At 55.1% G+C, this 27,541-nt stretch overlaps 1 protein-coding gene across 1 annotated transcript; it reads left to right on the top strand.

Moving 5' to 3' along the window:
- Window positions 1-1,910: 1,910 nt before the first annotated feature.
- Window positions 1,911-27,053, top strand: LOC116948205 (A disintegrin and metalloproteinase with thrombospondin motifs 4-like). The gene is made up of 8 exons (XM_032964685.2): window positions 1,911-4,063; window positions 8,672-8,804; window positions 19,150-19,329; window positions 22,968-23,281; window positions 23,723-23,912; window positions 24,347-24,582; window positions 26,118-26,293; window positions 26,589-27,053. The coding sequence occupies exons 1-8, from the start codon at window positions 2,720-2,722 to the stop codon at window positions 27,016-27,018; spliced, it is 3,003 nt and encodes a 1,000-aa protein (XP_032820576.2). The 5' UTR covers window positions 1,911-2,719; the 3' UTR covers window positions 27,019-27,053.
- Window positions 27,054-27,541: the final 488 nt, after the last annotated feature.

The raw sequence follows: 27,541 nt of genomic DNA, 5'->3' as shown, positions 1-27,541 counted from the left end.
AGAGCATCACAATCACGTGCGCGACTCCGATGCTGCGTTTTTCCACTGCCGCGTCAGGATGCAGAGCCGAGCCGTGCCGATCATCACGCCGAGCGCCTCCTCCGGTTTTCATCCAGCTGTACCGACCATGCAAGTATCTTCAGGGACTTCTAGTCGCTCAGCTGCTCGTAAAGGTGAAGTCAATCTGTTTGATATCAGTGACGTCCACTGGCTGACCTGAGTGAGAGTGAGGCAAGCTTTGTTCCGGCGGATTTGTGTGCGAGTGGGTGGGTGGGTGAGTTGACGTCTGTGTGGCTCTGGATAAGGAACATTGTTGATTCAAAGGCTCGCTCTTATCGCTCTCATTGCCGTCACTGGAGACCCCCGGGTCACGCAGAGAAGCGTTCCTGAGATTGCTGAACGCCTTCATCTGATCGCTGGGATCACGGACCGTTGTGGATCGTGGCCTCCTCTCGGTGAGAGCGATACATCTACAGTATATATAGACTGGCTATACTGTATGTGTGGTTGTCAGTCGGTCAACATCGCGCGTCGCCTTTCGTTCGTTCCGCGAGTGACGGGCAATTGGCAATGTCCGTGGCACTCCGCAAACGTGACCCTAAACTCCCTCGTTTAGTCCCCCCCGAGTAGCCTCGAACCCTCCCGGTTGATCCCTCCCCCACCGCCTCCCCCGCTCTTCCAATCAATCATCCACTACCCACCCATCCACCACCCACCCATCCACCACCCACCCACCCATCCACCTCCTCCTGCTCCCACTCACTCGCTCACCAGACGGGCCCAGCACGCTGTCTCCGCGTGTCGCGCGCGTGCGTCTCGCCAACTTCAGCTGAACCCCCCCCCCCCCCCAGCGTGTCTTCCTTGTGAATGTTTGCGGCGGCGATGGTGGTGATGGTGGTGGTTGTGGTGGTGGTGGTGATGGTGGTGGTTGTGGTGGTGGAAGTTGAGTTTTGAGTTGTTTTAAGGGCGAGATTGCAAGAGGCTGCCGAGTCTGTCCGGTCAAAGCGCCTCCACACTGGGTGGTCTCTGGCCCATTGTTGCTACTGTTTCTCTTTTCAGAGGCGCAGCTGAACTCCACGATAGTCAAGGCCACGCACTCCTACCAACACGAGAGACGTCAATGACTAAACTCACCACCGCACGGGCTCACCAACACTGGTGCCAAACTCACCGCGCAGCGGACCCACGCCAGAACGGAACTCACCGCACGGCTCACCAACATAGGACAACTTTGCATGCGGCTCGTTCATCGTTCTACCAGCTCGGGTGTTTATTTGTTTGCGCGTGTGTGTGTGTGACATTTACGAAAACCGCTATGCGACGACTTGCGGCAAAAGGGGAAGAGCAATCTTGTGGAGTGAGTGAATTACTCAGAACCCCTAGGCCCCGGCGATCACGGGGCGGGTGTTGTTGGAAGGCTGGAAGGTGTGCGTGCGTGCGTGAGCGCCGGTGGAGAGAGAGAGAGCAAGGGGGGGGGGTGTCAGAGTTTCTGGACGAAGCCATGGCCCGTCTGTGTGAGCGGGAGTTCTGTAATCTATCCAGCTGTAGCCCCCCCCTCCCGTCTCTACCCGCGCCCAACTCTCCCTACCCCCCACCCCTCCTCTCTGCCGCAGCAGTGCAGTCAGTGTAAGTATAACCTACCCACCCAACGTGTATATAGCTAGGGCGGCACACGCGCACACACGCACGCGTGCTCACGAACACACGCGCCCAAACTTCGTGACAACAATCGCCCTCCCTCCTCCAACACCGTGACCACTCCCTCCCGTGCGCTTCCAGCCTCTCACCCACCCAGCTACCCAGCCACCCCCTCCCCGGCCTATTGCCACTCACCAAAAGTCCCCTTCCACTCACCACCCCCCGCCTCCCGCTCTCCCAACCCCGACTCCCCCCCACCGCCACCACTCTCCTACCTCCCTTCCTCCCTCCCTCGCTGCTACCACCACCACCACGTCGTGCCAAGAGGCTCGGCTCATATAAGGCGAGCTGCGCGGCGCACAGGCAAGCGGAGAGCGAGCTGCTGTGGAGAGAGAGAGAGGGGAGAGAGAGAGAGGCGCAGACGAGTTAACTTACTCGCTCAAACTCCACTCCCTCGTAGAGTGCAGAGAGGTAAAGGATTGAGAACGGACAGGAACGGGAACAGTTGCACTTGCGGATAGGGATAATTGCACACAACGTTCGTGCCATTCGATGGCTTTTTAATGCAACGTGACTTTACGCAGTTGTAACTTACACCAGCTGATAGAATAGTCTGTGCGTATTTTGATTTGGCGAAGGTTGGTCTGCGCCAGTTGTGAGTTGTGCGCGTGTGATATTGTCTGTGAGCAGATGTGGCGTTTGAAGAGGTGTATTTATGAGTGAAGGGGTGTATCTAGCCTGCTCTCTGCAGTACCACACGGGGTGACCGCTTTCAGAGTTAACTTTTGAGAACTTTTTTTTGTTTCCACCAGCGGGTCGCGTAACCTTAAAGCACGGAAGACAGCACACGCGGCAAGATAGATTGATCAAGCAAAGCCAATCGGCAGGCAAAGACAAGAGATTTTGTTTTAATATTTAACTTATTCCTTTAATTTATTTTGACACGGCACAAATTCGTGCTTCAGCAGTCTTAGCGCCTTTGCTCGTTTTTGTTTTTGCAACTTCACACGCGCAGCGACAACGAAGCGTCGTTCCTGACGCTGAAGATCCACGCATCAACGTTTGCCTTTGAATCGTAAAGATGCTCGCGGCCGGCGTCTGCGTGTTGCTTCTGGTCTCTGCCACGAGCGCTGCTGCCTTTCGTAGCGACGTGACGCTGCCCCGACGCGCAAGCCCAGACGGGCAGCACTTGGGTCCCGGACAGCGCCACTTCGAGCCGGTCACGGGCTCGATGCCGACCACGTCCCTGCCCGCCCCTCCGCTCCTCTACGCGCTCTCTGCCTTCGGCCGCCGCTTCCAAATCTCGCTGCTGCGGCCCGAAGCCTCGTTCTTGGGGCCCGCGCTCAGCGTCCATCACCGCGGCGGCGGTGCTCGCTGCTTCTACTCGGGCATCGTGCGGGATGTAAGCGGCCGCGGCGAGGAGGAGGAGAAGATGGATCGTCGTGGTCTCGGTGTGGATCTGGATCGAGATGGGAGTGGAGAGGCCGTTCTCAGCGTGTGCGGGGGACTGAGCGGCTCCTTCCAACACGGCGGGCGCGTGTACTCGATCAGGCCCTTGGCAGGGAACCGCCGCGGGAACGGCGACAACGAGGAGGGGCAGGAGGATGAGGGTACGGGAGTGGGGCCACACTTGATCACGCGCAGCGAGGTGGCGGGTGGTAGTGATCAGGAACACAACCGCCAGCACAGCCACCACGACGACGCTGCTGCTGATGATGATGATGATAATGCTGCTGATGATGATGATAATGCTGCTGATGATGATAATGCTGCTGCTGAAGCCGTTGCTGATGTTGACGACCCATCTGAAGCTGAAGCTGATGATGGTGATAACAAAAATAATAACAATGCTGACGATGATGTCGCCGCCAAGGAAGACGACCACCTGATCGGCGATGGAGACAACACCATTGCCGGAGAACTCAGTAAGGGTAACCATGACGACGTTGATGAAGACGACAATGATGACGACGACTACGACGATGAATCAGAAGACGGTGACATCGCGGGAGAGCGCTCCCCTTCGTCATTCTCCGCTGCTCCGCAGCTGGCTCCGGTGCGTACCCGTCGCTTCGTGTCGACGCTGCGCTACCTATCGGTGCTGCTCGTGGCGGACGAGGGCATGGCGCTGGCTCACGGCGCCAGCCACGTGGAGCAGTACCTCCTCGACGTGGCGGCCCGCGCCGCGCGCCTCTTCTCGCACGCCAGCCTCGACAACGCCGTGCGACTCAGCGTGGCCGGTGTCGTGGTGCTGCAGCAGCAGCAGCAGCAGCAGCGCCGTCACGGCTCCAGGGGAGGACCTCCGGTCGCCTCGAGCAGCGGAGGACTCACCCTGCGCAACTTCTGCGAGTGGCAGAAATCGCTGCGGAGGGCGGGAGGCGCTGGGGCGGAGCATTTCGACACAGCTGTACTCTTCACCAGAGTGGTGAGTGGTGGTGGGTGCGGGGGGTTGGGGTTGGCTTGTGTGTGATGTGGTGCTTGGTGGTGGTGTGATGTGGGGTGAGAGGGAGAGAGAGGGAAGGAAGGCAGTGTGAGAATGCAAAGCGAGCGCGAGCGCACACACGCGCGCGCACACACGCGCGCACACACGCGCGTGTGTGCATTCGTACCCTGTGTTCGCACACTCGTGCGCGTGCGTGCATTCACGAGTGTGGACACACTCGTGAAAATACAAAGACAAAGATTCCCAACCCCCCCCCCACCCGGTATAGCCTTAAACAGAGTGACGGGGCAAGTGCTGAAAGCGAGTATCTATTACGCACGAGGGCACGGGGTGGCCAGCACCACGCACGGCCGCATTTGCATCCCCAGTGGCGATGTTTGCACATCAAACCAGGTACTCATTTGAGGCTGAGGCGAACTAGGGGATGCCCAGCACCGGTTCAGATAATCGTCACCGGTGCTGGCCGTGTGCGGGAATCGAATTCGGTTCGCAGGTTTCAGTAGCGCAGCGCGCTAACCGCTGCACTTACCGCTCCCCACAGTAACACACACAAACATACGCACAGACACAGACAGACAGACACTCACACGCACTCGTTTACAAAGGGAGACGTGCAAGAGCTCACGTCCTCGTGGGGGAGGAACTGTCCTCAATGCCAGCCGCACGCACTTGCGAACTCGCAAAGATAATGATCACGCGTATAGACTACGATGGGATGTTGGGGGCAAGTGCTGTTAGCGAGGAGCACCTTGCACGCACACGCGCACTGGCATATACAAGACACAGATGGCCCGTATAGCCTTTAACAGTGCCGTTAGGGAGCGCCTCTGACGGCCGTTACGTATGTTGAACTTCCTTCGCACCGTACGTAGCCAAACTTGGCCACCCGCGCCCTCCTGTACCGTTCCGGCCTTCATAGGTGCTGCTCTCAAACAGCACTTGTCCCCAAAGTATCTTACAGGCTCGACGGGGGAATCTTTGTATCCATCTTTGTCTCCACCGTTGTCTCTCCGAGTAATCTCAGTGTCATTTTCAAGCCCCGCATCTCTCTCTCTCTCTTCACGGATTGTATCTGATGAGTATCTTCGCAGTGGGCGATGCGCAATTATTGCACAGTTTCCTCTCCACGCACATCGTTTACTTTTCGGTTTTTCTACAACACAATTTATCCTGGTACGTTTGTTACCAGTATCAAAGTATTAAAAAAAAAATTCAAGGACAATGCATCATCTATTATCATAGCCACGTGTTTGTTTGCATGTTCACCACAAGTACTGTGTGTGGTGAATGCAGTACTTGATTCCTTGCAAAATGTTTTTATTTGGAGTTTGAACATCTTTAAACCTCCTGTTTTATTGCCAGAAAGGGTAACACCTATTCTTATAATTTTTCCCATAACATTTATCCTGCTAAGTAAGTAAGAGCAATTTAACCTGCTCTTCATCCCCTCTGCTTTCTAATGTTGGTCTCCAATCTCTTCCAATCCATCCCCCCCCCCCCCCATGTGGCATGTACATGCATGCTCTATAGCCTGTACACGCATGCTCGATAACCTGTATATGCTCTATAGCCTATACATGCATACTGTTCAGTTTACACATGCATGCTATATGGCCTATCATGTACATGCATGCTCTATAGCCTGTACATGCATGCTGTTGAGTTTACACATGCATGCTATATGGCCTATCATGTACATGCATGCTCTATAGCCTGTACATGCATACTTTATAGCCTATAGGCGTGCGCCTTCTGGATTCACAGCCGGTCCATACTTCGTGACTCGCTGTGAATCCTCAAGCGCACAGCTGATCGGCGAGGCGGGGTCTTCGTAGGCACGTGGGACGTTGCCTGTCAGATGGGGGAGGGAGATTGAGGTCAATCGTGGGCACGTGTGGCAGTGCAGAGCGAGAAGACCCATAGACTTACTTAGAGACTCATAGACTTCGAGACGTGTGGGCTTACGCAGAGACCCGTAGACGCACGTAGAGACTCATAGAATTACGTAGAGACAGGTAGACCTACGGAGAGACCCAAAAACTGATATAGAGGTTCAACGATTTAAGTAGAAACCCGTAAAACCAGCACAGGGAATCACAGCTTACACAGAAACCCATGGACGTGTAGACCCATTGACACACAAATAGACCCAAACACTCCCATGTAAGCTCAAAGAGTTGCACAGAGACCCATCGTAGACTTGCAGGCACCCACAATTGTAAAATGTATAAAACGGTTAAGGACGTGTGTGTCATTATAATTGTTGTTATGTTTAATTTAAAACGCCTCTTGGATCTGGGTGGCCCCGGGAACCCGCTGTTGACAATCGCTCCGCGCGTGTCGCTGTACAGAGAGGGGCACTCAAAGCTACCCTACCCGAACTGGAGCCGCTGTGACCTTTAGCACAAGGCTGCTGCTGCTGCCTCTCATCTCTAATCTGCCCGGGGCTTTCCTCATCCCACCCCATCCTCTCCCACCCACCACACCCACCTACGCGTCTCGTACACGCATCCTTTTTTTGTTTGTTGCAAATGGTCGAGGATTCATGATTTTCCAAACTCCAGTCCTCTCTATCGCCCACCACGCTCCGTCTTTCCGCGTTTACCAATTTACTCCCCCTCCCCACCCCATCCAACCCCCATTCAAATACGAATTCACTCGTTCCACGCTGCACGCGCCCGATGATTGTTTAACACGTCCCACGTGCCGCGCCAAGCAATGAACGCCGTCTGCGTCACGCGGAACGAGTGTACACGCGCCACACCGAGATAGCAGGCTTAATGTGAAGCGGCTCCATTAAGGCAGACAGTGTGAATTGAGCAGTGAATTAATACCGGAGGTTGTCTATGTTCTCGTGTGCACGTAAGTGGCTTAGAGCACGCGCTCTGTGTGGGAGTCTCGAAGGGGTAGTGAGTGCCGGGCTCATATCACGGCTAATCTCAAGCCCATGCTTAGGGTTTGGTTGTGAGTTTTGTTTACAATTTCCAAACTGAGGTTGAACACGTGGGAGCATTAGCTACGTCCGTAACGCGGGGGCATGCTACATAGCTCTTAACGATTATAATCCAACACGAACAAAACTTGAGTGTAGTGTGTTGCTATTCGGGTAATCGTCCTTTGTGAAAAGCGGCCACATTGATCGGAGGGGTTACCCAAAAGTCTGAGACGACAACCAGAGAGAGAGAAAAAACAGTGACAGTGTTTTGTATAATGTTGGAATGCGTTACATAATCCCTGCGGTGTGCATTTAACCAAACACATTGTGCCGCGTGATGAGCGCGCGTATTCACACGAGCGTTGATTGTCCGTGCTCGCTAGATTTCTCCACACAGTCCAGTCCCATCCGATCCACCGACTAAATTGTAGGCTCCATAAAAGTGCCGGGCTTAGCGAGTTTGGTTTTTTTCCCCTTTGTGTTTATGCTCCGGTATGCGCGGGCAGAGGCAGCGGCGGCGTTTGGACCACGGGGGGATTAACCCCTGACCCCAAACTCTAACCTCAAACCCCGCAAAAAAAAAACCGCGCGCGGTATCCGAATCTTTTTTTTCAGAGTCCATAAAAGTGTTTTTTTCCTATCCCGACAAATGCTTCCTCCGCTCTTTAACGAAGTGTGCACCTCGCCCTTCACTTGGTCCCCGCTCTTTAGCGACGTGTGCACCTCCTCCTTCACTTGGTCCCCGCTCTTTAACGACGTGTGCACCTCCTCCTTCACTTGGTCCCCGCTCTTTAACGAAGTGTGCACCTCCTCCTTCACTTGGTCCCCGCTCTTTAACGAAGTGTGCACCTCCTCCTTCACTTGGTCCCCGCTCTTTAACGACGTGTGCACCTCCTCCTTCACTTGGTCCCCGCTCTTTAACGATGTGTGCACCTCCTCCTTCACTTGGTCCCCGCTCTTTAACGAAGTGTGCACCTCCTCCTTCACTTGGTCCCCGCTCTTTAACGACGTGTGCACCTCCTCCTTCACTTGGTCCCCGAATAAAATCGAAGAGGTTCCATTGTTCACGATGACTTCTGCGCGCCCCGACCACACAAATAGATTAAATTACTTCCAGAAAAGATTCCCCCCCCCCCGACTCTACAATGGTAGTTCCATTAGCACAACAAAGACGGAGATTCCTCCCCCCCTCCCCGTATCGCCTTGAAGTAAGTGTTGCTAGCGAGCGCCTAATGAAGGCCGGTTCGGTTTGGTGCACCAGGGGGTGGGTGGCCAACACGCACAGAAGCCTGTATCTCCCCAATGCTCGAGTTTACGCACTGCACCAAGTACTCATTTCATGACGAGTCTACCGTTGTTTGAGTCGAACTCTGGTCTCCGGGTTCGTAGCGCGGTGCGCTAACCACTACACTATCGCTCCCCCAAGCCACAGACAAACGCCTTACCCAGCCGCACACAGGCGTCTAAGTCGAGATTGCGCGCGACACACTTCCTACAAGCTACTACGCGTCCCTTGCTGTCGTTCTCGATTATAATCTAGACACTGAATACTTCGGGTAAATCACTGGTAGCATGTGCCACCCTGACTGGTACCGGTGTGACCCCCCCCTCCCTACCGCTCCCTTCCTACGCTGCCGCTCGCTTGCCACACGCAGAACATCTGTGGCGCGTCTGACTGCAGCACGCTGGGGGTGGCCGACGTCGGCACCGTGTGCGACCCGGCCAGGAGCTGCGCGGTCATCGAGGACGACGGCGTGCAGACGGCCTTCACCCTGGCACACGAACTCGGTGAGGCCCCGGGAGCCCCGTGCGTGCGCGCTCACCCAAGTACACTCACTCGCTCGCTCACTCCTCACTCCCTCGCTCACTCCCCACTCTCTCGCTCACTCGCTCATTCCTCGCTCATTCCTCGCTCGCTCGCTCACTCCCTCACTCCTCGCTCCCTCACTCGCTCATTCCTCACTCGCTCACTCGCTCATTCCTCACTCGCTCACTCGCTCATTCCTCACTCGCTCGCTCACTCGCTCACTCGCTCACTCCCTCGCTCCCTCGCTCGCTCACTCCCCACTCCCTCGCTCGCTCCTCACTCGCTCGCTCACTCGCTCACTCCTCACTCGCTCCTCACTCGCTCACCACCACCACCCTGCTCATACGCGCGCTTGCCGTGCACCCATTCCACCCTTGCACTGGCCGCACGAAGCCACCCCTTGCAAACTCGACTCGGGGCATGTTTTGTTTTGCCGCAAGTGCAGACGCGGTTGTTGCAGACGCGCGGCGACCTTTAAAAAAGGGTGGTGAGTGATGTTAGCGAGTAATACCTATGAAGGCCGCCACGGCACACGAGGGGGTGGGTGGCCAGCACAACGCCCGGCCGCCTTTGTTTACACTCCGCACAAGGTACTCATTTGAGGCTGAGTTAATCATTACACCAATACACTCACCATAAATACAAGCGTACGCATTTACTCAAATCAACCCCGACAGTTTAAACTCACCCGTTCCACCTGGACGTGACTCACCCACCCACACGCTCACATTCACACAGTCACCTCTTGACCTCTACACAGCAGCAGAGGCCGAGACTCGCGATAATGATGGTGGTGGTAGTGGTGGTAACGATGACAACCACGACGGTGATGGTTATTCGAATGTTTGGCTTCGGGTCATCCAGACGTTGTAAATAAACGAGAGGGGTTGCTGGTGATTCATTCGTTTAAACAAATTTACTCTTGGCTGCCAAATGCACCTCGCACCTCGTGTACGAATGTAGCGGTGACGTCGCTGGTGAAGAGCGCTTTGAAAGGCGCTTCATCTGTGTGCGTGTGTGTGTGGTGCATCTGCACGTGCGTGTGTGTGTGGTGCATCTGCACGTGTGTGTGGTGCATCTGCACGTGTGTATGCGTGTGCGGTGCATCTGCGCGTGTGTGTGTGCGTGCGTGTGCGTGCGTGTGTGTGTGTGTGGTGCATCTGCACGTGTGTGTGCGTGTGCGGTGCATCTGCCAGTCATCACAGTCATCCCATCGCAACCGGGTCTGTCCCGTGACCTCCTGTCAGGGAGCATTAGACACTTCACGTGGTCTCAAAGTGCACCTTGCCTGGCACAAGAGCTGTGCAGAACGTCATCGCAACGTAGCTTTGAATGGCGTCCATTGTGACGGTGCTGGTCACACCACCCACTCGTTGCGGCCTGCTCGCTAGCAGCACTTGCCCGTCCGATCTTTATGGATTTGCCGGGCCGCCGCAGCATCTTTCAACTGCCGCTCTGTTCAATTGTCTCTGTGCCGAGCGTGCGTGGAGGTCAAGAATAGAACGTTTACGGAGAAACCGATGTAGGTGTAACCTAGCAGCGGGGGGTAGGTTGTGAAGATGGGTTGTACACGTGTGCAGGGTAGAAGGAGAGCAGTCCACGGACAGAGGGGGGTAACACACACAACCAGATGGTGGTGGTGATGAGACTAAGAGCGATCCTTGAAAGCCCTGTTTACTTTGATAGCAAGGGGACGATCTGGAGGCAGGGTGGTGATGCGCGTGTGCCTGAGGTTGGGTTGTCGATCGCGCAGCGGCTGTCATGTTTAGCAGAAGGAAGGAAGCGATGGAGGTGGTAACATCGGCGCCTTCAGTTGTGGGTCGACTTCTCGACCTTGACTGAATTAACAAATCCTCACTGCTCCACTCGCGTCTCCTCCTCCCCCTCTCATTGGCGCCTGCACCCCCTCCCAACGTCACTTGCTCTCATCCAAGGCCAAACGCACTCTCCCTCTCACTCTCCCAGACACACCGATGAACACACACACACACAGATGAGCACACAGATGAACACACGCACAGTGTATCGTACGTAGCCAACCGTGCTACTGAGAGGTGTGGGGGAAGGACAACAAACCTAACACAGAAATCAACCAGCCACACACACACACGGACTTGTACTCACACACACAATCTCACACACACACACACTTTATTTACGTGCATACACAGAGACTCGCACATATACAGACTCAGTCTGGGCCTCTTTACACCGGTGTTGTTAGCGGCACACGGATGGGTAGGTGGCTGATTTTAGTCCGAGTCGACCTAGGGGAGGCCCAGGACCGGTTCAGAAAATCTCCACTGGTGTTGGTCGTGAGCGGGAATCTAACTCGGGCCGCCGGGTTCATAGCGCTAACCGCCACACTACCGCTCCCCACGATGACACACACACACAGATGCACGTACACAAACACGAGAACATAAATCCACACAGACCCACTTATAGACACGCAGATCCACTTAAACACACACATGGACTCAATGACACACATACCCACACATGCGGAGGTCCACACACAGACCTACTTACACACACGCAGACCCACTTACTCCACACTGACACACACACTGACACACACACTGACACACACTGACACACACACAGACACACACACACAGACACATACACTCTCCCTCCGCGATGTGCTTGGCACTCGCTCCTGTTCGCGTCGCCTCCGCTATTTTTGCGGCAGTGAGTTGAGCCGCAATGGTTTTTGAGCAGAGGACCCCCGTTATTTATGTTCTTATGAACATATTAAACATTGTCGCGACCTTAATAATAGCGCGACGGATGGCTTTTTCACCCAATCTGACCCCGTGTCGCCCACGTTAACCCGTGCATGCCTTTACTTCCCCGCGGGAAAGTTCGCGTGGGGGGGGGGGGTCTTCGGCACCGAGGACCGAACGTGGGATGCGATGTCACTTTTATACGCCCAGCAAAAGCCTCCCCCGAGTCTCAAGGGCTTCTTCGTGCAGGAGGATGAGAAGGAGGAGGAGGGGGCATCGCGTGCATTCGATTTTTCGACCGATGCCGATGGCCGTTTTTTGTCTTCACGTGGGGAGGGGTAAAACTGCAGTGGCCGGAGGACAATCCCACCACGCACGAGGGAGCATCATCACCTCGCACCTGGATGGCTCGCGGGCTCGCGGGCTCAATTACTCGGTACAACCAAATCGAGGTTGAGTCAACTCAAGGGGAGGGGAGGGGGGGCAACCCGCGGCTCTTTAAAGGGCCGCTTCCTGGCGTTACTTACAAAGTGACCACCGACTCGTACTCACCCGCAGTGCGCTGCGGCTATTGAAGTATCGAGGTTGCTACTTCTGGCTTCTGATCCCCGATTGGGGGTGCAGTTCGGTGGTGACCGTCTTGAAAAACAACAAAAACTAGTTTGTGTCTCAGCAGCGGCCGATGCTGACCGTCGCCTGTTGCTGTTGCTGCTGCTGCGATTTATTTATGGCAACATTATTTATTCATGTATGACTGTTATTTACGCTCACGCTTTATTTAAGCAGCAGTGGGGGGGAGGCCTGATCGGAGCCGTCTGAAACGGCGCGAATTTGTTTTATTTAGTTTGCGTCTCGGCGCAATGGGCATCTCAATAACTTGTTCCAATCCACCCCTCCCCACCTCCACACGTTTACATAATCATAATCGCATTAGTTCTACAAGATATAACGGGTGAAGCTCATGTTTACCCTCTCCCCAATCAGGGGGTGATGATGTAATGAAGATGATTGATATTGATTGTGATGATGATGATGATCGTGATGGTGGTGGTAGTAGTCGCAGTGACAGACTGTTGGGGCGAGTGCTGTTAGCGAGCACCTATGAAGGCCGGCACGGCACACGAGGGGGTGGGTGACCAACAGCACGCCCAGCCGCCTTTGTCTCCCTCGTGGTGATGTTTACACAACGCACCAGGTACCCTTTTGAGGCTGAGTCGACCTAGGGGAGGCCCAAGACCGGTTCAGTCACTGGTGTTGGGCGTGAGCGGGAATCGAACCGGGGTCGCCAGGTTCGTAGCACAACGCGCTAGCCGCTAGACTACCCGCTACACTACCACTCCACACAGTTTGTTACAGGCTATACGGGGAATCTTTATCTTTTGGTTACAGTTGTGGTCGTGCGTTATCCTTCAGCTGTGTGGTGAGGATGTGTCTCTCTCTATCATGTGTCTCTCTACCGTGTCTCTCTATCATGTGTCTCTCTCTGCCATGTGTCTCTCTCTGTCGGTGTGTGTGTGTCTGTGTGTGTGTCTGTGTGTGGGTGGCGGTGTGTGTGTGTGTCGGTGTGTGTGTGTGTCGGTGTGTGTGTGTCGGTGTGTGTGTGTGCGTCGGTGTGTGTGTGTGTCTCGGTGTGTGTGTGTGTCTCGGTGTGTGTGTCGGTGTGTGCGTGTGTCGGTGAGGAGCGGTCGTGTCGTGGTTAACGCGCTGTGCTATGAACCCAACCGCTTCTGAAATGAGCTACGTACCTCAGTGAGCCTTTACCTGCTAAAATAATACTACTAATAATAATATATACGTGTGCTTTGTCCTCACGTACGTGGATGGATGAGTGGAAATCTTCATTTATAACTAAAATGTCTTCTTTGGGAGGCAGGCTGTGAAAAAATACGGGGCTCGAAGTAGCATATTATGAGTGTCATTGAAAGGCTCGTTTATTAGCGAGCGCCGGGCGTCGTGATATCCAACCACTTCCTGTTTTAAAATTAACGACGATGATTATAGCAGTAATGCACATTTTTATTTCACTTTTACCGGGGAAGCCACTACTGAGTCTCTTTGTCGCGAGGGTCCTGCATTGGTAAGTTCGAGTAAATGACTTCAACGCCAGGGGCAACCCTCTGAACCCATCCTTCCATACTCACGAAAAGCTGCCTGATGTTTTATGACCTTGCCTGGAACTTTCCAGCAACCCAGCGACTTTGGTTTTTAATCGGTCGCAGCTTCACCGATGGAAGTCGTAAAAGTAAAAAAAACGGTGGTTTAAACGAATGCTCTCAGAACACATTGCTTCATACACTTTATAGGCCGGTTGAGCCAAAGGTTGTTAACCATTCTGGCAAAGCGACGTAACTTTGCCTGTGTTTAGTGATGTAACTTTTTGTAATGCTACAACTTCCTGGCAACATCTTTGAGTCTCGGTGAAGGTTGCCCAAATGGCGTAATGAATTGGTATTATCGGCGACTAGTCTGCATTGTATCTTTGTTATTATTGTGTAAGTTTGTCTGGAATATTCCTCTTAAAATGCTTCGAATTTTTTCCACTAATCAGGAGCTATTTGAAACCATACGATGCGTGGTACAGTTAATGCAAACGAGGCGGCCCTGTAAATCTGCCCTGGCGCTGCTTATCCACTCTCGCGTAATGCAATTTCAAAATCGTACAACGTAAAAATGTACCATTGGTATAACGCCGCCACAGTGATCCCTGCGGTCTCAGTCGGTCAACCCGTGGCACCTTTGGTTATGTTCCGCGACCTCCAGCCAGCGGGCCTTCGACACGTCACGTGGCCTCAAAGTGCACCTCGCCTAGCGGCTGAAGTGTCGTGGTGACGTCCCGGCCACTAAGTGGTTAACGGGAGTGGCGTGTAAGGGGAGCGGTCGTGTCGTGCACTGCGCTACGACCCCGGCACACACCGGTTCGATTCCCGCCCATGGCCAACACCAGCAACGAATGTCTAAACCGGTTCTGGGCCTCCCCCTAGGTCGGCTCGGCCTCAAATTAGTACCTGCTGTGGTGTGTAAACATAAGCGCTAAGCCGGCCTTGATGCAAGGAGATCCTTTCTTACTGCACTCGCTCTGACAATCTTGTCGAAGTCTATAACGGGGGGGGGGGGGGGGGGGCGGAATCTTTGTCTGACTCTGAGCAGGCCGTCCCACGATTGTGTCATGGTGGCTGTGGCCACATGGGCCCAGAGTGCGGATCTCATCTGTGCCTGTATGGGACACTGCACATGGCAGCAGGGTTCGAGCCATGCTGCTATTATTAGTGTGGAGGCAGCAGCAGCAACAACAAAACGCCTGTCAACACAAAGGCGATTTAAATGCCTTTGAGGTTGGGGGTGGTGGGGGTGGTGGCTGCTGGGTGGTGGACAGGTGAAAGTGTTTATGTGTGTGACTGCATGTATATGTGAAAGTATTAAGTGTGTGTGTGGGGGGGGGGGGGGGGGGGTGGAGCGGGAGCGCAGTTGATAGCGCACCGTGCTATGAATAACACTTTGCGGATGTTAGGAGGCAGTTCACGAAACCTGGACGAACAGGGACACAATATGAGTCTTCGTGGAGCATATCGGTCTAGCGGATAATCGGAGTCGCAAGAATATCGATGAAATGGGGTTTATACAACTGCTTCACTTCTTGAAAACGCTCTCGAATGCAGACGGGTTATCGTGACTGCTGTGAATCGCAACAATATCCTAGCGGGGCTCGACAGCTGGAATTTGGCACGCAATTAGCGCGAGTTTACGCTTGCGACTCGGGAAAACATCCGAAAACTATAAGTTTCCAAATACGGTCGGTTCCAGTCAGGGGGCAAAAAAAAACAATTACAAAATGAGATAACCTCTATTATGGTTGAACCAAGTAAATCGCCGCTTGTGGGGTGTAACGCCAAGACGGATACAAAGCAGGCCAAGCAGAGATAACTCTTACTATCCACTCCATCTCTCGCCTGGCTTCTCGCTTTACGCGCTGTGAAGAAGGGGCAATTGGCCGAAACGTTGCAAGCTATCATATTGTTTTTTTATTTTTAAGGCCACACGATGTTGTTATTGACACAGTGCGAGTTGTTGTTTTTGTGCACCGCTGCCAACGCAGCAGCACCAAATACTGTCCGTGTATTTTAATATTTAAGTCTCTTGCCCGTCGTCTATTCGAACAATAATAGAATTGTCACGCATTCTGGGTACTGCTTAGGCTCTTGCCGGGAGAGAGGGAGGGGGAATCTTGAGGTTGGAGTGGCGAGGCGTTGGGACCACAGCCACATTCGTGGGTCATGGTCTGACCACGTGTCTCCTCTCCGCGCATCCATCACGCACTGCGATGCCTCGGAAACTCTGACACTTTGCTCCTCGACACTTTCACGTGCGGCTGTTATGGGGTTTTTTTCCCCCCCTCTGCCATAGAAACGTAGGCTTCATGTGCCGGGGTGTGTGTTGTGTGTTTGGGATGTCTGTTTGTTTTGTGTGCGCATGCCTGTGTGTGTGCGTGCGTGCGTGTGTGTGCGTGCACGCGTGTGTGTGTGTGTGGGTACGGTGTGGACTCATCCTCAAATGAGTACCTGGTGCGATGTGTAAATATCGCCACTAGGGAGACAAAGGTGGCCGGCCATGATTCTGGCCACCCCCCCCCCCACCCCCTCGTGTGCCGTGCCGGCCTTCATAGGTGCTCGCGAACAGCGCCTATTATGACGATACGGAGGATCTTTGTCTTTGTGGGTACGGTGTGGAGTCAGCGTCAGTACCGGGGTAGCAAATACGGCCAGGCGTGGTGCTGACCACCCAGAACGACTGCTCAAGTCAGTGCTGTCGTGTTTAGTTTGCACTGCACACAGTGGTTCATTACACCTCAATCATATATATATTTGGGTGTCAATCATATATAATTTGAGTGTCAAATTCAGCTTCTACGTGAATTTGGCTTCCGTGTCTTTTTTGTTGTTTTAGTTCCCCCCCCCCCCCCTCTATTGTGGATAAAATCACGAGCCACCTCGAAAGCCACCGCCTGCATTCACCACCCACCCGGTCGCTGAGCTTTCGTGGCCGGCTCAGCGTCCTTAGCAGCCCCCTGAAGCCGCCTGCTGGCCACCTCCCTGCCACGGCACGCGCGGTGCGTGCGTCGTGGGTGTCTCACTCACGGACTATGAATCCCTTAAAGCGCGAAGGCACTTAAACCAGTGATTCTCAACCCTTTATTTTTGCTTTGGCTACCTTTGTTGCCCCGCCTTGTTGAATTTTGTTTCAAACCCGAGCCATCCCGTTTGCCTGACCCCAACAACATGGTTCCAACATGGTTCTGAGAAATAAATGAACGCCAAAATTGTAAGCATGTTAAGCGCAATGATACGTGATAGTCTCAGGCACATTGACAAATCACCTCGGGTATCGCCACGTACCCCCAGGGGTCCCCGTGTTACCCGGTTTGAGAACCGCCGACTTTGTACTATTTTATCAGCAGCAGCAGCAGCAGCCTTCCTTCTACAGTCAGGGTTTGATGGCCCCACGACAGAGTGAGGAATTAAACTCAATGCTGGCCAATATAAATAAAGAAATAAACCGTTTTGGTGAAATGTTTGGGCTAATGGGACCTTATCGGAGGACTTTGCTTCGCAACTTTGGTGTGAATGTTTTGGCGTGGCTTCAACTCTGTCTCTGTTACTGAGCAGTGTGGTGAAAATACCAAAGTCGCTTATAATCATCAGCAACACAAATAATCATCAGCAACACAAATAATCATCAGCAACACAAATAAGCATCAGCAACACAAATAATCAAAACCACAAATAATAATCAACAACACAATCATCAACAACACAAATAATCTTCAACAACACAATCATCCACAACACAAATAATCCACAACACAAATAATCAACAACACAAATAATCAACAACACAAATCATCAACAACACAAATCATCAACGACACAAATCATCAACGACACAAATCATCAACGACACAAATCATCAACGACACAAATCATCAACGACACAAATCATCAACGACACAAATCATCAACGACACAAATCATCAACGACACAAATCATCAACGACACAAATCATCAACGACACAAATCATCAACGACACAAATCATCAACGACACAAATCATCAACGACACAAATCATCAACGACACAAATCATCAACGACACAAATCATCAACGACACAAATCATCAACGACACAAATCATCAACGACACAAATCATCAACAACACAAATGATCAACGACACGCTCTGTGTGCGGGTCGAGCTGCCACAGCGACCTAACGGTTATCAGCGTGCCGGAGTTGCGATCCAGAGAAGGTCGCCGGTCCGATTCGATCTCCCGGTGTGGCGGTTCAAACGATGGGGAAAGTTTCTTTAAATCTCCCTCGCTGCCCCTGTGCACCCAGCAGTGTGCATTTTGGGTTTGACACGTAGTAGGCTTTCGGGACCAATATTATTCATAATAAAGGTTTTTGGGTTAAATCGCGTTATTTATAAATGTGTCGTAACCCTCCACCACCCGACATGGCCAAACAGTAAAAAATGAGTTAAATGATGACGTCACCCTGCTGCTCTATTTAAGACCGAGAGCAAGTGAGGGCTTTACCATTCTGGCGAATTGCCCGATGATGCTGGATGTAATTGCCAGCGAAACGTCGTGCTCAAATTTTAAATGATGTTGATTTACTCTTCAACACACCGGTGGGCTAAAGTCGTGAACTATTTGTCCTTTGTAACGTGACACAATTGTCGGGTGGTGGAGGATTACGACATATTTATAAATAATGCGATCTAACCCAAAAACCTTTATTATGCATTTTGGGTACTACACGGATTGTCGATCCGTAGGTCAGGTGTGGTGTGGTAAAGTGTGGTTGCTCCCACTTCTGCTGGCACGGTTGGCTACGTACGGTGCGAAAGAACTTCAACTTACATACATGGCCAGTGTGAAAGAGTAGACTAGCTTCCTCTAGTCGAACGTCTAGTAAAAAGAGCTTAATAGCTCATCGGATTCCTCCAGCATAAATAAATTGATTCTTATTCTGGATGCCCAAGTGGCGTGCGAGGAGAAAATTGTAGGGCTGCGCCCTTGCCTAGAAACCAGCTCACCTCGGCTGCCAGAGCGCCGCTCGTTTCTGACCCGGCCTCTCGTCCACTTGGGAACGTTTTCTCAACCTTCACACGTGGTGCCTGGCGTGTCGGACGCACGTTGGAATGTTACTTTTTTTTTAGGGAAAACTCCGTTGGGTTTAGTTCCGCGCACTTTGCTCCGTGCACATGTCTTCGTGTCGCCATCTACCACAGCGTGTTTATATCAACAATAATAACATAACATATGCACAATAACATAACATATGCACCCTGCCCTTAAGCATCAGTGTGCAAACGCCATCGGCGTCTCGTCACTCTCGACAATGTTGCCGTTGTTGAATGTTTAGTCAGCGTGGTATTTAGGGAGTAAAAATGCGATTGACTTTTCCATCTTGTCACTGCTGGCATTGTCATCCCTATCATTCTCACCGTTCGCATCGTCTCAATCGCCATGATTCGAGTTGTCAATGTGAGCACATTACCTCAATTGTCATCCCCCCCCTCCGCTCCCCCCCCCCCCCCAGGCCACCTGCTCGGCCTCCCGCACGACGACAGCAAGCAGTGTGGCGGCAACGGCGGCGCCCCGCCGGGCTCCGCGGCGACGGCGCACATCATGGGCGAGACGCTCATGCGGGTCGAGCCCTCGCGGCCCTGGTCGACGTGCAGCGCACGCCACCTCACCGACTTCCTGGACAACGGGCACGGTGAGAGTCCGATTCCCGCTCGCGGCCCCGACACCCAGTGACGATTGTCTGAATCGGTTCAGGGCCTTCCCTAGGTCGAATCGGCAACGAATGAGTACCTGGCGCGGTGTGGAAACGTTGGCACTCGGGAGACAAAGGCGGCCGGGCGTGGTGCTGGCCACCCCCCCCCCAACCCCCCGTGTGCCGTGCACTCGCCGTGACAGGTGCTACTCGCTAACAGCACTTGCCCCAACAGACTGTTAAGACTATACGGGGATCTTTGGGGTTTTTTTATGCGGAAGTCGCTCACTCCCGACGACTCACTCCATGCCCCCTACCCTGGGGGCAGAGAGGCCCCGCCGACCCGTCTCGATCTGGCGTGGCCGGGTGTGACGCAGGCCAGGTGTGATGGAGCCACGTGTGACACGGCCAGGTGTGCCCCAGGCCAGGTGTGACGCAGGCCAGGTGTGATGGAGCCACGTGTGCCCAAGGCCAGGTGTGATGGAGCCACGTGTGCCCCAGGCCAGGTGGTTACCAGGCCAGGTGTGATGGAGCCACGTGTGCCCCAGGCCAGGCGGTTACCAGGCCAGGTGTGATGGAGCCACGTGTGACACGGCCAGGTGTGCCCCAGGCCAGGTGTGACGCAGGCCAGGTGTGATGGAGCCAGGTGTGCCCAAGGCCAGGTGTGATGGAGCCACGTGTGCCCCAGGCCAGGTGTGATGGAGCCACGTGTGCCCCAGGCCAGGTGGTTACCAGGCCAAGTGTGATGGAGCCACGTGTGCCCCAGGCCAGGTGGTTGCCAGGCCAGGTGTAATGGAGCCACGTGTGCCCCAGGCCAGGTGGTTGCCAGGCCAGGTGTAATGGAGCCACGTGTGCTACGGCCAGGTGTGCCCCAGGCCAGGTGTGATGGAGCCACGTGTGACGTGGCCAGCCGTGACACAGACAGGTGTGATGAACCAGGTGTGACGAAGGCAGGTATGAAGAAGCAGGTGTGACGCAGGCGGGTGTGATGAGGCTGTGATGAGGCTGGTTGGCTGATTTCTTCCAATTGCCGCTTGCTCTCGCTCCAAGCCTCGACTTGACACACAGCTGCTGTAGTGAGGGCGGCTGCAATGGCGTCGGAGGTTTTCTCCGGCATTCGTCTGGCAGCACAGCAAGTGGAATCATGTACACCGTGTCGTGGCGCTCTGCTGTGTTTTATCTTCTCTGGGGAGTCTCTTTTTTTTCCTCCCACACGAAGCCAAACCCTCGTGAAGGGGAACCGACCAAATATGCCCAACGTATCAGGGACCCCGCTTGGAAAATTACTCTCAAGACTTGCCATTGTTTCCCTGGATAAACGAATGGAATTATGACGATAACCGTGGGGGGGGGGGGGGTGGTGTGTGCGGGGGGTCCTCCAAGACGACCACGCTGCTCCCAAACGCAACCACCGTCCGTCATCAAGAGGACAGATTTTCCCTCATGTATGGATGCCAGGAATATATTTGTCTTACTCCAGATCGTCTGAACATTTAGTTCCTCATGGTTTACCTCTCGCTTTGAGTGTCACGTGGGCTGCATCTGTCTCGTCCAGAAGGGGGAAAAAATCCCAAAAATCTTTGCGTGCCCCATTTCTCCAATGTCCGCCCCCTCACAAACGCCACCGCCATCTCCCCCTCAGCGCCCCCTTGGGCCCCCCCCCCGTCCCACCACAACACCGCCCCTCCAACAACCGCTTACCGGTGAGTGATGTGAGTGACGTCATCTCTCATCTCCATCATCTCCACCCCTCCCCCATCGCCACCGCCCAACCGCCTGTCCCTTACAAACCTCTCGGCACTGATGTCATCTCGGGCCAAGTGAGGCGAGTGTTTGAGGATGGAAGCCAGGAGTCTTCCTGGAATGTGTTTTTTTAAAACACATTCACATCATCATCATTGTTATCATCGTCATCTTCCTTGCGATTGTTGCGATTTTATTCTACTTGGAGGCACCCCGGCTGGTCGACGAGGCCTGACGGATGTTGCGATGGGACGAGACATTTGAAGCGTGTGAACACTTTGATACGCACACCGTCCTATAACTGCCGGCACATTGTATTATTCAGCTGCTGCCTCGTAATGAACAGAAAGCAGCCCCCCCCCCCCCTTCGTGTGCCGTGCCGACCTTCATAGGTGCTGCTCGCTAACAGCACTTGCCCCAACAGTCTGTTAAGGCTATACGTGGGGGGTGGATCTTTGTCTGTGTGTCTTAGTGGGGAGCGGTGGTGTAGCGGTTAGCGCACTGTGCTGCGAACCAGACGACCCGAGTTCAATTCCCGCTCATGGCCAACACCCAGTGACGATTATCTGAACCGGTCCTGGGCCTTTCCTAGGGAGACTCAGCCTCCAATGAGTACCTCGTGCGGTGCGTAAAGACATCGCCACTGGGGAGAGAAAGGCGGCCGGGCGTGGTGTTGGCCTGCCACCCCCTCGTATGCCGTTCTCGCCTTCATAGTAGCTCGCTAACAGCACTTTGTACCAACTGTCTGTTAAGGCTATACGGGGGATCTTTGTCTTGGACCTGTGTCTATGTATATTTGCTACCATCTGGTTAAAAGAAAAAATCATTGATGGAAAAACAAACACCGACGTCGCATTCCATTCAATAAGTGAATCCACCTCCATCACTTGCGACTGGAAACCCAACAGAGTTTGTAGGCAACATGAAGCTGGAGCTAGGAACCCATCCTGGGGTCCTCCTCCCTTCCTCTCTCGCCCTCTCTTGGTGGCTGGGTGGCTCAGAGGTCAGAGTGCTAAACTGACACCTCTGAGATGTTGGGATGAGGGATCCGAATTTTAGCCACTTATAAATAAACCGGGTTCTCAAGTGTAGCGAGTTGGTGGTCTTATCTTGGTCAGCAATGATCGTAAAATAAACACTCACATTGGTTTTTCACGATGGTGGCTATATTCCAACTCTGAGATTTAAAAATATCAGTCCCATCGCTATTTTTAATTCAGTCTGTAGCAGAGTCCTGCAGTGAGAGCCCTGCGCTCCCCTCGTGTGTGCATGAAAGGTCACTTGAAGGGATGGATCTCAAAGGTATCTCCTTCCACAGCCAATTCACTTCAAGAATTCCGAGAAGACGTTTCGACTCATGGCATGAGGCTCTTTGTCAATCCACCCCAGCCTGAGCCAGTCATGGGGATATGTTTGACCATACTTGACAATGCTGGTTCGTGTGAGTTGGTGGAGGGTAGGGCCGAGGCCCGATTCAGATGCTGCTCGCCACTGATGTTAGCCGGGAGACGGAAATCGATGTCGGGCTGCTCGCGCGGCGCGCTAACCATGAACACCGCCACTCCGCCACCCACACAGACGCACACACAGACATTCACGTGCGAGGTTGTTTTGTTTAACTGGCTGGGAACTCCAAGAGACCAGGACGGGTCTCATGTGCAAGAGTGACCTGGGGAATTTGTCTGCCAGTAGGGGGGCAATGGTTTGCCAGGTATAGTCAATTGTGCAGTGTATTTTCAAAATTGGAAAATTCACACGAACAAAATGACAAAATGAGTAAATTCCATGGGACGGGAACATTTGGATAGAATCGGGGGGCAGCAACAGTATCTAAAAAATAAAATATCTTCATCTTTCTCTCTCTGTGTGCCTCTCTCTCTCTCCGCAACACGCAGGCGACTGCCTCAAGGACAACCTGAAGCACAGCAAGTCGCTGTCAGCGCTGCCGCAGGGCGCCCTGCTCTCGCACGACGCTCAGTGCCGGGCCGTGTTCGGCTCGGACTTCCGCCACTGCGCGCTGCCCGGCGAGGTCCCGTGCCTGGCCCTGTGGTGCCGCAATGTATCGGCGGCCCTCGCCTCCGCCGGCGCGGGTGCCAGCGAGTTCCTGGGCTGCCAGACGCGGCACTCTAACTGGGCCGAGGGCACGGCCTGCGGGCTGGACAGCGAGTGCTCCGATGGGCAGTGCGTCACCTCGCTCAGCCTAGTGCAGGTCAGCTGAGCGGCCGTGCGGTGGTGGCGGGTGGTAGTAATGATTGATGGGTGGTGGTGGTGGTGGTAATGACTGTATGGTGGTGGTGATTGATGGGTGTTGTTGGTGGTGATCATAATTAATGGATGGTGGTGGTGGAAACTACTGGATGGTGGTAGTGTAATAACAGGCGGTTAACTATGATGAATGTTGGTGGTGGTTACAATTTGAATGGTGATGGAAGCCATGATATTTAAGATGGTGGTTGTGGTGATATTCATAATGGTGATGACAATGACGGCGGTAATTAACATAACAATGGCATGACGAGACCTGCTTGCATCACTTGTCCATAGCCTTGCAAATACTCTATCCCTAACCAACTCCCCACGAGTACTACCTCTACCCCAGCTAGGCATTAGTACTATCACTGGCCCTAACCCTACCGCTGTGCCGCTGCAGGTGCCGGTGGACGGCCAGTGGGGCGAGTGGGGCGCATGGAGCGAGTGTTCGCGCTCCTGCGGGGGCGGGGTGCAGCTCTCCTCCAGGGGGTGCGACGCGCCCGAGCCCCGGCACGGCGGCGCCTACTGCGTGGGGCAGCGCGTGCAGTACCGCTCCTGCAACACCCTCGCGTGCGGGGACGCGCACTCCGGTGAGCCGGGCGCGAGCGGGCGCGCGTGGGTCGTCGCGTGCGTGCGTGGGAGTGCGTGAGCGTGTGAGCCGGTGCGCGCGAGTTGCGAGCGTGAGGTGCTGAAAGCATCTCACGAAAAAAAAAGCCAATGTCGCAGCGGCAGGACGCCCTCTGAACCGACCATTATTATTGTTATCATTATACACGTCCGTCGCTCGTCCGTTCCCTCCGCACGCGATGCCACGCGCGTCATGTGCTCACACGCGTCATGTGCTCACACGCGTCATGTGCTCACACGCGTCATGTGCTCACACGCGTCATGTGCTCACACGCGTCATGTGCTCACACGCGTCATGTGCTCACACGCGTCATGTGCTCACACGCGTCATGTGCTCACACGCGTCATGTGCTCACACGCGCGTGTTGTCTGTGCGTGTGCCCTCCCCCGGGGACAGCAGACGGGAAGAGCTTTCGCGACGAGCAGTGCGAGGCCTTCAACGCGCCGGCGCAGAACGGCAGCGGCGCCGGCGGCGGAGGAGGCCTCTTCCCCGGCGGCTTCCATCCCACCGGGGGCAGCAGCGGGGGCAGCACTCACTGGCGCTCCAAGTACGCCGGCGTGGCGAAGCGCGACCGCTGCAAGCTCGTGTGCCAGCTCGGAGGCAGCGACGTGTTCGCGATGCTGCGGCACAAGGTGACGTGTATGCGTGCGAGCGTGCGAGCGTGCGTGTGTCCGTGCGTGGTGCTGGCGACGACACCCTCTTCGTGTGCCGTGCCGGCCTTCGTAGGTGATGCTCGCGAACAGCACTTGCCCCAAAAGTCTGTTAAGGCTATACGGGAGATCTTAGTCTTCGTGTATGGGCCTCCCCTAGGTAGACTCAGCCTCAAATGAATAGTAGCTGGTGCAGCGTGTAAGCATTGCCACTGGCGTGGTGCTGGCCACCCACTCCCTTGTGTGCCGTGTCGGCTTTTATAGGTTTTTCGCAAACAGCACGTGCCCAAATTCTCTGTTGAGGCTATACGGGGCAGCTTCGTCTTTTGTGTGCTTGTGTGTGTCTCGGCCAGGTGTTATGAGTCGATTGAGATGACTGGCAGAGACACGCACGCGTGTGCGTGTGTGCGTGCGCCTGTTTCCCCTTTGCCAGTCATCTTAGCCGGTTAACCCATAACACCTGGGTCTGTCCCGCGACCTCCTGCCAGCGGGCCTTCCTTCGCTTCACGTGGCCTCGAAGTGCACCTAGCCTGGCACAAGCGCCGTGGTGATTTCACCACCACTTAGTGACGCGGCGGGTTGTCCGCCTGCACTTGAGTGCGAGGAGTTGGCGGCGCATCGTGTAAGCGCGCTGCGCTACGACCCAGGCGAGCCGAGTTCGCAGCCAGTGTGTGTGTGTGTGTGTACGTGCGTGATTTGGTTGCAGTGAACTTTGCATAAAGCGCACCTAGCGTGGCACACGTGTACGTATCCACACGTGTGCCAGGCTAGGAGGCACGTGCTGTGAGCGAGCCACCCGCTCCCGCGCGCATACATACGCGGCGCGCACGCACGCGAATCTCGCGACCTGCGCATGCCTCTCCCGTGCCTCTCCCGTGCCTCTCCCGTGCCTCTCCCGTGCCTCTCCCGTGCATTCCTCCAGCGCCCATGCCCCCCGAAACCCTTGAGTCACGGCCGATGATGGGCTACGCGCGTAATTTTCGTGCGCGTAGCCGCTCATTCCCCACAACACAATCTCAAAGTAAACAAAGCCGATGCATTTCCTGGCCGCAGCACAAACCCCCCCCCCTCTTCCTCCACCCCCTCGAGTTTCAGGGAGGGGGTCGGAGGGGGTTTGGCTCGAATCGCCGTCATTCCTGGCGGCTCTCGTCATAAATAATGAAAGTAAACGGAGGCGGACTATAAAAATGTTCACATTCCCCATGTGTGGGTGTGCGCGGGCTCGTGTGTGCGTGCGTGAAGCACGTGTACGTTACTTGCATTGGCGGGGAGCGGTGGCGCAGCGGTGTAGCGCGCCGCGCTCACGCACAACCCCCCTCGACGATTCTCTGAACCGGCCCTGGGCCTCCCCCTAGGTCGACTTCGGCCTCAAATGAGTACCTGGCGCGGCGCGCCCAGCAGCACCGACCTGGCGATGCTGATCCTTGGTGTAGCTCGTTAGTAGTTGGGATCTACACTCCCCTCCCCCCCAACCCAACCCCCTCTAACGACCAGCGGCCCGGCCTGTGCGCGTGCAGGTGGTGGACGGCACCCCGTGCTGGCCGGACAACTCTGGGGTGTGCGTCCAGGGCAAGTGCGTGCGCGCCGGCTGCGACCACGTCATCGGCTCCAGGAGCAAGGCGGACAAGTGCGGCGTGTGCGGTGGGAACGGCTCCACGTGCCGCAAGGTGTCGGGCTCCTTCAACCACGCAAGGTGAGGGGGGACCCTCGGGAGCGTTCATGGACGGGGTCGGTGAACATCGATTCGATGACCATCGATTCTTGCGAAGGAATGTACCACCGGCACTCTCGTGCCTGTGGATGGTCTGGTACTCGTGGCCGGTTAGATTGTTCGTCAGGGTCCGTGGCATGTCCGGTAGTCGTGGCTGGCTGGTTACAATGCTCGGCACCAGCGACCCAAGTCTGGTCGGGGGAGGAAACAACGAACATTTAGAAAGTTCAACGCAATTAATGCAACGTCTGTCTCCCCCCCCCTCCCTGCCCCCAAGAATCTACGGCTACAACACTGTGGTCACCATTCCGGCCGGCGCCACCAGCGTGGAGGTGAAGCAGCGTGGGCGGCGTGGCGGCGCGCCCAGCAGCACCTACCTGGCGGTGCGGGGGGCCGCGGGGGGCCCCTACCTGATGAACGAGCGGGACATCCCGCTGCCCGGCGGGGCGCTGCTCCTCTACAGCGGCTCGTCGGGCTCGCTGGAGAGGCTGCAGAGCTACGGGACGCTGCGCGAGCCCGTCACCGTCCAGGCGCTGTCGCTCGACCCCAGCGTGCCGATCGGCATCAAGTACTCGTTCTTCGTGCCCAAGGGGGCGGCCGCGGCGGCCGCGGCTGCGGCGGCCTCCTCCTCCGGCGGGCGCAAGGTCAAGGAGGCCAAGGGCCCCGCGGGGCAGAAGGCCCCGAAGCGCGTCGGGAAGAACACATGAGTGCCGCGGGGTTCTCGCGGTCGCGTCCGGCGGGGGGCGGGGTGGGGGGGGGTGGTAGCGGGGAGAGATGCGAGCGGGCGGGCGGGCGGGCGGGGGAACTGAACTCGATTACTCGAAAGCGCTCCCGGCGTGCGGAGCGTCGAAACGTCGGACGTCGGACGTCGTGCCAAACGACGCGCGACCCCCGAGATGTGGGGACGCATGGACGCCCGGGCACCGCGTGCAGCTCGGGAGCGGCGGGAGGAGGGGGGGAAGGAGTTTGTGGCAGAGCGAAGATGGACGGACGCGGACAAAAGTGCCTTCGCAGATGTTGTTGGGGCGGCAAAGAGCCGCGTGGGTCGGACGAGGCGGGTTCTCGTTACGGGACGCCGCTGCGTTGGGGGTGGACGAGGTTTGAAGACGAGGAGGGGACGAGGTTTGAAGACGAGGAGGGGACGGTTCCTCGGAGTTCAGCCGACCAGGTTTTTCGCAGCCGCCGAGTGGACGGCCGCAGATCCCGGTGGACGCCACCGATGACGCGAAA

Source organism: Petromyzon marinus, chromosome 32 (assembly GCF_048934315.1).
Source record: "Petromyzon marinus isolate PM22_M1 ecotype Great Lakes invasive population chromosome 32, UKy_Petmar_22M1.pri1.0, whole genome shotgun sequence".
NCBI classification, from domain to species: domain Eukaryota; kingdom Metazoa; phylum Chordata; class Hyperoartia; order Petromyzontiformes; family Petromyzontidae; genus Petromyzon; species Petromyzon marinus.
This window is presented reverse-complemented; position numbering and strand designations above follow the sequence as displayed.